This window comes from Myotis daubentonii, chromosome 1 (genome assembly GCF_963259705.1).
Source record: "Myotis daubentonii chromosome 1, mMyoDau2.1, whole genome shotgun sequence".
Taxonomy (NCBI): domain Eukaryota; kingdom Metazoa; phylum Chordata; class Mammalia; order Chiroptera; family Vespertilionidae; genus Myotis; species Myotis daubentonii.
Window position 1 is genome coordinate 139737243 of NC_081840.1, and position 9402 is coordinate 139746644.

Genomic DNA, 9402 nt, shown 5'->3' on the forward strand with positions numbered 1-9402 from the left:
AGGCGCAGGAGCGGGGGCCGCGGCGTGTGGGCGGTCCTGGCGAGGTCCTGGGCCTGGGCCGGGGCTGGGGCCGGAGGTGTGGGTTTCGGTCCTGAAGCGACACTGGCTGCTCCTGGACACGCCCTCCCATTTCTTTCTCTTTCCCCGTCTTCTCAGTGTGATTTTCTGGGTGAGTTATGAGAGGAGAAAGAAAGGGAGGCCATAGCCACGGGTCCGCTCCCATCGCATGCCTTTCTCCTCTCGCGCCCACCCCTTTCCGCTCCTCGCCTGTCATCACCGCTCCGTTCTCGCTGTGCGCCCCGGGCCGCCAGGCCTGCGTCCCCCGGTCGCGCCCCGCCTCTCCCGGGCCGGCGCCTCCCCGGTTCTCTGCTCTTCGCCCGGTCTCCCCCGTGGTCGGCCCTTCTCTTGGGTCTTTCCCCACAGTGTGTGGGCTTGTTTTTTAAACGAGCAGCCTGAACCGGAGGAAGCCTTTCATATGGGCCCTGTAATTTTTGCCCTTTTTTTTTGGTGTCCTTTTTTGAAAATCGTTTTTGTGAGAAGCGGTTTTTGTCCGTTTTCAACCCACTTGGTCTTCCATAAACCAGCTCATGCACGTGTGGCCGCTGGGAGAAACTGGTTTAAAAGCTTTTGCCATCCCAGTCTCTAAAAGACATTTTGGCAGTGGGATGTGGGAAGGAAGACAGCCTGGACCAGCCTGACAGCCGCCACTCTGCCCGAAGAGAACAAGGTGCTGGGATGGAGAGCGCGCCAGCTTGGGCCGTCTCCATCTCAATGTTTTTGTTTTTTGCGTTGCATGCATAAAGAAAAGTTTTGTTCTCTGTACATGTTAAGATTTGAACGAAGGCCTCACAGTGGTAATACCATTAGCCCAGTGGATAGTCACTGGCCCAAACTTAAAATTTTCTAATTAGAAGGGACACTTGGGATGGTTTATGGTAACCAGTTCCTTTAGGAGCCAGGAAGGGCAAAGGAAAGCGCTTCTTCAGTGAGTAAGTACCGACTGGCCTCAGCTAATCCCAACTTCCTGGAGTTCCTGAATACGGTATTTTCACTGTCAGTATACTTATTGCGCCTTTAAAATTACTAAACAGAGTTTAAGATCTCCTCACTATAGTATATTTAGTTTACAATCATGATGGAAGTTGTTAAATCATTTGGTAAGGACCTTTTTTTCCCCTTAGATGCTTGATCTGTAATTCTGCCTGCTTTTTAAAAATATATATATTTTATTTATTTTTTACAGAGAGGAAGGGAGAGGGTTAGAGAGTTAGAAACATCGATGAGAGAGAAACATCGATCAGCTGCCTCCTGCACACCCCCTACTGGGGATGTGCCCGCAACCAAGGTACATGCCCTTGACCAGAATCAAACCTGGGACCTTTCAGTCCGCAGGCTGAAGCTCTAGCCGCTGAGCCAAACCAGTTAGGGCTGCTTGTTTTTTTTGTTTTGTTTTTTGAAAGTATGTTTACAAAGAATATATTTTTAATTTCTATATTTCCCTCAAAACGGCAGTACTGTTCAAGGAAATGCCCATGTCCAATATGTCCACAGGAAATTAGTGTTGGTATACCATCAGAGATCATGCACTTTTTCTCTAAAGGGCTAATTAATCAATATTTAGGCCTTTGCAGGTCAGATGGTTTCTGTTGCAACTACTCAACTCTACCATGGTAGCAGCCAAAGGCAGTACTAAACAAAGGAACAAACGAAAGCAAAGTTGTGTTGCGAATTTGGCCTGTGGGTTGTAGTTAGCACAGACCCTTGTTACAAATGGTTTCACATAAAAAGTAGGTGTTTTTTGTTTTTTCCTAAAGATTATTTTAATCTACTTAGATGAATAAAATAGGTGTAGGTGGGAATACGAATATGATAATTGGGAGGAAAATAAACGCTTTATAAAGACAAATATCTTTAAAATATTTTTCCAAGTTATAAAGTGGAAAAGTGGACTGTAAAAAGTCTTGAATTAAGTACTCAAGACCATTGAGAGGATATCTAGCACCAAAGGGAACAACAGGAAATGCTTAGTCGGCTTTGATACTAAGATAAACGCAATGGTGAGTAGGGACCTTGTAAAATCCCTGTGATTACAGCATGGCACTGGATGTGCGCTCCTTTCACCCTCTCCACCTCACAGTGTCTATGGAAGTGGGAGCTTGTTGAGAGGATTTTTGTTCAGAAGCAGCAGAGCTTTACCGCCACCCACCATTAGTTTATATCCTAGTATATTTTCATTTGTTCTTATTACTTGGAAAATAATGCTATAAAATGCAGTAATTTTAAAGAATTTTTAAAAACCTCAAATCTTTCTTCATAAGATAGTGGACTAGTTTTAGTCATCTGAGAAATTTAAATAGAGATTGCATTAATATAGGATGACAAACAAGTTCATTGAACTATATAGCCAGTTCTCATCAGGAGATAATTTTTGAAGTACTATGTCTTATTTTATTATGGAGGAGACTATAATAGCAAATATTTTAAATGGGTGAAAAATGTTGAATCCTTTTGACTAAGTAGGATTCTGACAATTTCCCAGAGGAATTGAAAACTAGGTAATTTTATAATGGCCAAGAGATTTGGTCTTTAAATGTTTTTGCTTTCTGACTCCTATGTGACTGACTTTCATTCAATTTCAAATAGTTTTGTCCTTTGGCTAAGGAAAAATGTCCTCTTCATGACCATTATACTAAAAAACATGCTAACATAAGTAAATGAAAAAAATGTCTAATAACATGACTTTCAATCATAAAAGAATGATATACAGTTGATCCTCACTTTTCACAGGTACCATGTTTGTGGATTCTGGCTAAAATTTATTTATAACCCCAAATTAATACATGCAGCACTTTTGTAGTCATTTTCAGACATGCACACAGTAGTGAAAAATTTGAGTTGTCTGATGTGCATGTTCCATGCTGGAGTCAAACAAGGTGACCCTCTGCCTTCTTGCTTCAGCTCTCATACTGTAGACAAGTGTCCTTTTCATGTTCTATTTAGTGCCACATTTTTCACATTTTTGTGCTTCTCGTTGGTGATTTTGCTGTTTAAAGCCCAGTGCTGAAGTGCTGCCTAATGTTCCCAGGCAACAGTGCTATCAGTGCCTTACAGAGAAAATGTGTGTTAGATTAGCTTCATTCAGGCATGAGTTAAGAGGCTGTTGGCTGTGAGTTCATTGGTAATGAATCAACTTAATGTTCAATAAGATGTCTTTAAACAGAAACACATATAAAACAAGGTTATGTATTGATCAGTTGGCAAAAAATGTTATGACCAAAGGCTCACAGGGACCTAATCCTGTATTTCTCAGAAGCAGTGGTTTAATATTCACTAATTCAATATTCCTGGTGACTCTATAGAACACAAGTACCATGAATAGCAAGAATTGACTGTATGACTTAAGTAAAATTCTGTTTCTAGATAAAAGCTACATCCATCTTCTCTTGTCATCTGGATTGCTTGCAATGGATGTTGAAGTCCTAAAATTAGTTTGTGGCTAAATGTTACAAAAGCAAAATTAGTATGTAGCTTAAGAATTCATCTTCTTTATTTTGCTTTAAAAATATAGTATTTGTTACATGTTCTAACACTTAACAGCAATTTTTTTTCTTTTTAAAAAAATATTTTTTATTGATTTTTTACAGAGAGGAAGGGAGAGGGATAGAGAGTTAGAAACATCGATGAGAGAGAAACATCGATTCAGCTGCCTCCTGCACACTCCATACTGGGATTGTGTCTGCAACCAAGGTACATGCCCTTGACCGGAATCGAACCTGGGACCCTTCAGTCTGCAGGCCGACGCTCTATCCTCTGAGCCAAACCGGTTAGGGCTTAACAGCAATTTTTCTAGAGTCAGGGAGATTTTTATGATGAAATAATATTGATATAGAATTAATAAATTGAACGGTCATGATTCTTTTTTCCTTTTCTCTAATCCTCACCTGAGGATATGCCTTTTTTCTGTTGATCTTTAGAGAGAGAGGAGGGAGGGGGAACCATCATTGCCTCTTGTATGCACCCCCTTAGGTATGTGCCTGACTGGTAATTGAACCTGCCACCTTTTGGTTTATAGGACAACACTCCAACCAACAGAGCCACCCAGCCAGGACCGTAATTTTCTATTTTTTTTATTTATTTATTTATTTATTTATTTATTTATTTATTTATTTATTTATTTATTTATTTATTTATTTATATGCTTTTATTGATTTCAGAGAGGAAGGCAGAGGGAGAGAGAGAGCGATAGAAACATCATTGATGAGAAAGAACCATTGATTGGCTGCCTTCTACACGCCCCCACTGGGGATCGAGCCCACAACCCCAGCATGTGCCCTTGACCGAAATCAAACTTGGGACCCTTCAGTCCACAGGCCAATTATTTTTCTGCACTTTAAATATTTCAATTGGGCATTGTAATAATAGAATAGTCTGCGTGGAATTTTGTGATACTGTATGCAGTTATGATTAACTTGAGATTTCTTCCATTATAGACTCTACTTTTTTGCAAAGATTGACTTTGTCTCAGCATCTACAAACTCTTCATCAAGATTGGTACGTGTGTATCTTATGTTTACAAGTCACTGGGAGTTAAGCACAGCACATAGTACAAGTTGCAAAGCCAAATAAGGAAATGTATTCCTTCTCTTGACAGTTGCAATTTAACTTGTAAATTAAATTCAGTGTTAGTTTAAAATGACTTAAATGGTTAATTACAGAACAAAGTTTGAGTAGAATTGATAATCAGAATAGTAAATGATTGAAAGTTTTCAGAACATATTTAAGCCTATCATCTAACATTTAATATGGCTTAGTTGCATTTTGGTTCTACTATAGAATGTGTGAAAAGCCCCACTGTGTAGTGGTCAAATTATCTTCATCAATTTAAACGAATGTTGCAGAGGTTATTAACTTGCAATTTTACATGTGACTAAATTTTTGACTTGTCTGGTATACATTTGTGTTTAATGGTGAGTATATTTCTAAAAACAGGAATTTGACCAGTATCCAAAGCTGCTTTGGATTCCAGAATAATTTTTCCCTCTTGTCATTGATAACATTCTTGAGGTTTTTTTTCTATCACTCTGGAGTCTGGAATTTGAATTAAGTCTCTTCACTGATGATGTTTATGAGACAGAGACCAAAGTGGTGGTCTCATGCAGATAAGGTTATAGATATGTGGCCTTTGACCTTGCTGCTGATCATCACTTTAACTATTTGCATAATGTTATACCTTTCATTCTAGCTTATTTTAAAAGGTCTTCACTATGAAGAATATGTAAGAAAGATTCTTTATAGTATGCATAGAAAAGGCACATAGAAATAAAATATCATATCTGTGCCCTATAGTTTGGAAAATTATTTAAGCATTTTATAAGAAAATATTTTATTCTGGTTTCCTGTTGTGAATACTGTATCTAAGAAATGTATGAGTAACATAATTGTCTATAAACATGTTCATATAACTAAAGAGAAATTAAATATAAAAATAATAATCTTTTTGTGAATTCTAAGCAACCAGCATTTCAACTTTAAATAACCCTTATTATATGGGTTATAAACCATAAAACAATTTTCATTACAGGAAAAAGAAATACTAATTTGATTTAGTATATTTTTTCAAAAAGCACCTATGATAATGGCATTTTCTGAATAAAGTTTCTGTTGCTTACTTGCTACAAATTATTAAAGTTTGATTATTCAGTGTCTTGAGACTTGAAAAGATTTTTAAAGATGTAATATGCAGTATATGGAAATTTGGATTCAAATATTTTTTTAAATACCCCATAAATTTGGAAGATTTTAAAATAGTTTATGTACTGTGGACATGGTTATATTCACTCCTGTGAGGACTTTAAGTCTTTTGAAATTAGTAACCAGATGTCCTTTTTTGTTTTTATGTTTTGAAAAGGATTAAAGCCAGTTTTTAGGTTGGCTTTGGCAAAAAAAAAAGTGAAAAGAGAATGCTCCACTTTAACCGATGTCAACATCTGAAACAAATAACCCAGAAATGTTTTTCTTTTATACATGTTAAAACGGATAAACATGCACAGCTATATCTTTCAAGAACCTTTGCACTTGCAGAATTAAGGAAGTCATGTCACTCAACTCACTCTCTTGTTGGAGACAAAAATATTATCCTGATGGGACTGCCTGGAGCTGGGAAAACAACAGTAGGCAGAATAATAGGGCTGAAACTAGGTTGTTGTGTCATAGATGTGGATGATGATATCCTTGAAAAAACCTGGAATATGAGTGTATCTGAAAAATTACAGGATGTTGGTAATGAACAATTTTTAGAAGAGGAAGGAAAAGCTGTGTTAAACTTCACTACATCTGGAAGTGTGATTTCCCTTACTGGGTCTAACCCAATGCATGATACCAGCATGTGGCATTTGAAGAAAAATGGAATAATCGTATACCTGGATGTACCTCTAATAGATATAGTTAATCGTCTAAAATTAATGAAAATAGATAGGATTGTAGGTCAGAATTCTGGGACAGCTATGATAGACTTACTTAAATTTAGAAGACAGTATTATAAGAAGTGGTATGATACCCGTGTTTTTTGTGAAAGTGGGGCTTCCCCAGAGGAGATAGCTGACAAAGTGCTTAATGAAGTTAAAAGATACCAAGATGTGGACTCAGAAACATTCATTTCAACAAGACACATTTGGCCTAAAGACGGTGAGCAGAAGGTTTCGACAAAATTCTTCAGTGAAGCTGTGATTGAGGGATTGGCTTCTGATGGTGGACTCTTTGTTCCTGAGAAGGAATTTCCAAAATTAAACTGTGGGGAGTGGAAAAGATTAGTAGGAGCAACCTACATAGAAAGAGCACAAATACTGTTGGAAAAGTGTATACATCCTGCTGACATACCTGCTGCTAAATTGGGAAAAATGATTGAAACTGCTTATGGGGAAAACTTTGTCTGCTCAAAAATTGCCCCTGTCAGGCATCTTTCAGGCAACCAGTTCATCCTGGAGTTGTTTTATGGACCAACAGGATCATTTAAAGATTTGTCTTTACAGCTTATGCCTCATCTTTTTGCACACTGTATTCCACCCAGTTGCAATTATATGATACTTGTAGCAACTTCAGGAGACACAGGGAGTGCTGTCTTAAATGGTTTTAGTAATCTTAATAAAAATGACAAGCAAAGAATAGCTGTGGCCACATTTTTTCCTGAGAATGGAATAAGTGATTTTCAAAAAGCACAGATAATTGGCAGTCAGGAAGAAAATGGTTGGGCAATGGGTGTCAAGTCAGATTTTGATTTTTGCCAGACAGCTATAAAAAGAATTTTTAAAGATTCTGATTTTACTGGCTTCCTTACTGTGGAATATGGAACAATCTTAAGTTCAGCTAATTCCATAAACTGGGGCCGATTGCTTCCCCAAGTAGTTTATCATGCTTCTGCATATCTTGATCTTGTTAGCCAAGGCTTTATTTCCTTTGGAAGCCCAGTGGATGTCTGTATTCCCACAGGAAACTTCGGTAACATTTTAGCTGCAGTGTATGCCAAAATGATGGGAATCCCTATTCGAAAATTTATTTGTGCCTCTAATCAGAACCACGTTTTGACTGATTTTATAAAAACAGGACATTATGACCTAAGAGAAAGGAAATTAGCACAAACTTTTTCACCAGCAATAGATATTCTTAAATCTTCAAACCTGGAACGACATTTACACTTGCTGGCTAATAAAGATGGACAATTAATGACAAAATTATTTAATCAATTGGAAGAGCAGCATCACTTTCAGATAGAAAAGAATCTAGTTGAGAAACTTCAGCAGGATTTTGTAGCTGACTGGTGCTCTGAGGGAGAGTGCCTCGCAGCTATTCACTCCACCTACAATAATTCCGGGTATATTTTGGATCCACATACTGCTATTGCAAAAGTGGTTGCAGATAGAATGCAGGACAAAACTTGCCCAGTGATTATCACATCTACAGCTCATTACTCAAAGTTTGCACCTGTTATCATGCAGGCCTTAAAGATTCAAGAAATCAACCAAACGTTGTCAAGTCGGCTTTATTTATTGAGTTCATACAATGCATTACCTCCACTACATGAGGCTTTATTAGAGAGAACAAAACAGCAAGAGAAGATGGAGTACCAGGTCTGTGCAGCTGATGTGAATGTCCTGAAGAGTCATGTGGAAAAACTAATACAAAATCAATTCATATAAGTTTTCTGAGTAAAATAATTTTTTTTTGTTAATAACCATGCAATAATAAATCACAAGAATTGATTTGGAGTACAATAGTCTTTTTATTTAGCTATGTCTATATTATTATCTTTTGGAATTTCAATAGCCTAACCTCTAGGACTGAACTTTGTACCTCTACATGCTCCTTGGATCCTTAATCTAGAAGTGACAAAGAGGTAGCATAGTGCACGGACCGATGTGCTATTGTGCTGTACTCTTTACTCATGAGGGATGCATCAGTTTCCACTTCCCAGCCCCACTTTTAGGTGGACCAAAATGCCTGGTATTTAATTTGGCAATTAAAATATTTAAACACAGTTGTTAATAACTACTACATTTATCACCATTACTAGTTCTCTTCTGATGAGAAAGATAATTTGCCACTCAAATGGCTAATTTGTATGGAGGAAGTAGGTTATCTGCTAAGATAGAGCCAGTGGTTTTTTTTATTTTATTATTCTGAAAATCATTTTATTTTATTTTATTTTATTTTTTTATTTATTGCTTAATGTATTACAAAGGGTATTACATATGTGTCCATTTTATCCTCCCGCCCTAGACAGTCCCCTAGCCTCCCCTATCCCCCAGTGTCTTATGTCCATTGGTTAAGCTTATATGCATGCATACAAGTCCTTTAGTTGATCTCTTACCCTCCTACCTCCTGCCCCCCAACCCTCCCCGGCCTTCCCGCTGCAGTTTGACAATCTGTTTGAGGCAGCTCTGCCTCTGTATCTATTATTGTTCAAAAGTTTATAATGGTCCCTATTATCCATGAATGAGTGAGATCATGTGGTATTTTTCCTTCATTGACTGGCTTATTTCACTTAGCATAATGCTCTCCAGTTCCATCCATGACGTTGCAAATGGTAAGAGTTCCTTCCTTTTTACAGCAGCATAGTATTCCATCGTGTAGATGTACCACAGTTTTCTAATCCATTCATCTACTGATGGGCACTTAGGCTGTTTTCAGATCTTAGCTATGGCGAATTGTGCTGCTATGAACATAGGGGTGCATATATCCTTTCTGATTGGTGTTTCTGGTTTCTTGGGATATATTCCTAGAAGTGGGATCACAGGGTCAAATGGGAGTTCCATTTTCAGTTTTTTAAGGAAACTCCATACTGTCTTCCATAGTGGCTGCACCAGTCTGCATTCCCACCAGCAGTGCACAAGTGTTCCTTTTTCTCCA

The 9402-nt window shown here is 37.9% G+C and overlaps 1 protein-coding gene across 3 annotated transcripts; it reads left to right on the plus strand.

The window, feature by feature from the left end:
- The first annotated feature begins 36 nt into the window (after positions 1-36).
- On the plus strand, positions 37-8255 carry THNSL1 (threonine synthase like 1). 3 transcript variants are annotated; one of them, XM_059660906.1, is made up of 4 exons: positions 59-169; positions 4027-4110; positions 4491-4551; positions 5909-8255. In XM_059660906.1, the coding sequence occupies exon 4, from the start codon at positions 5961-5963 to the stop codon at positions 8190-8192; it is 2232 nt and encodes a 743-aa protein (XP_059516889.1). In that variant the 5' UTR covers positions 59-169; positions 4027-4110; positions 4491-4551; positions 5909-5960; the 3' UTR covers positions 8193-8255. The 3 variants fall into 3 exon arrangements, with proteins under 3 accessions (XP_059516866.1, XP_059516889.1, XP_059516878.1); XM_059660883.1 differs by lacking the exon at positions 4027-4110 and having other exon boundaries at positions 37-169; XM_059660895.1 differs by lacking the exons at positions 59-169; positions 4027-4110 and adding an exon at positions 284-989.
- The last annotated feature ends 1147 nt before the right edge of the window (positions 8256-9402 follow it).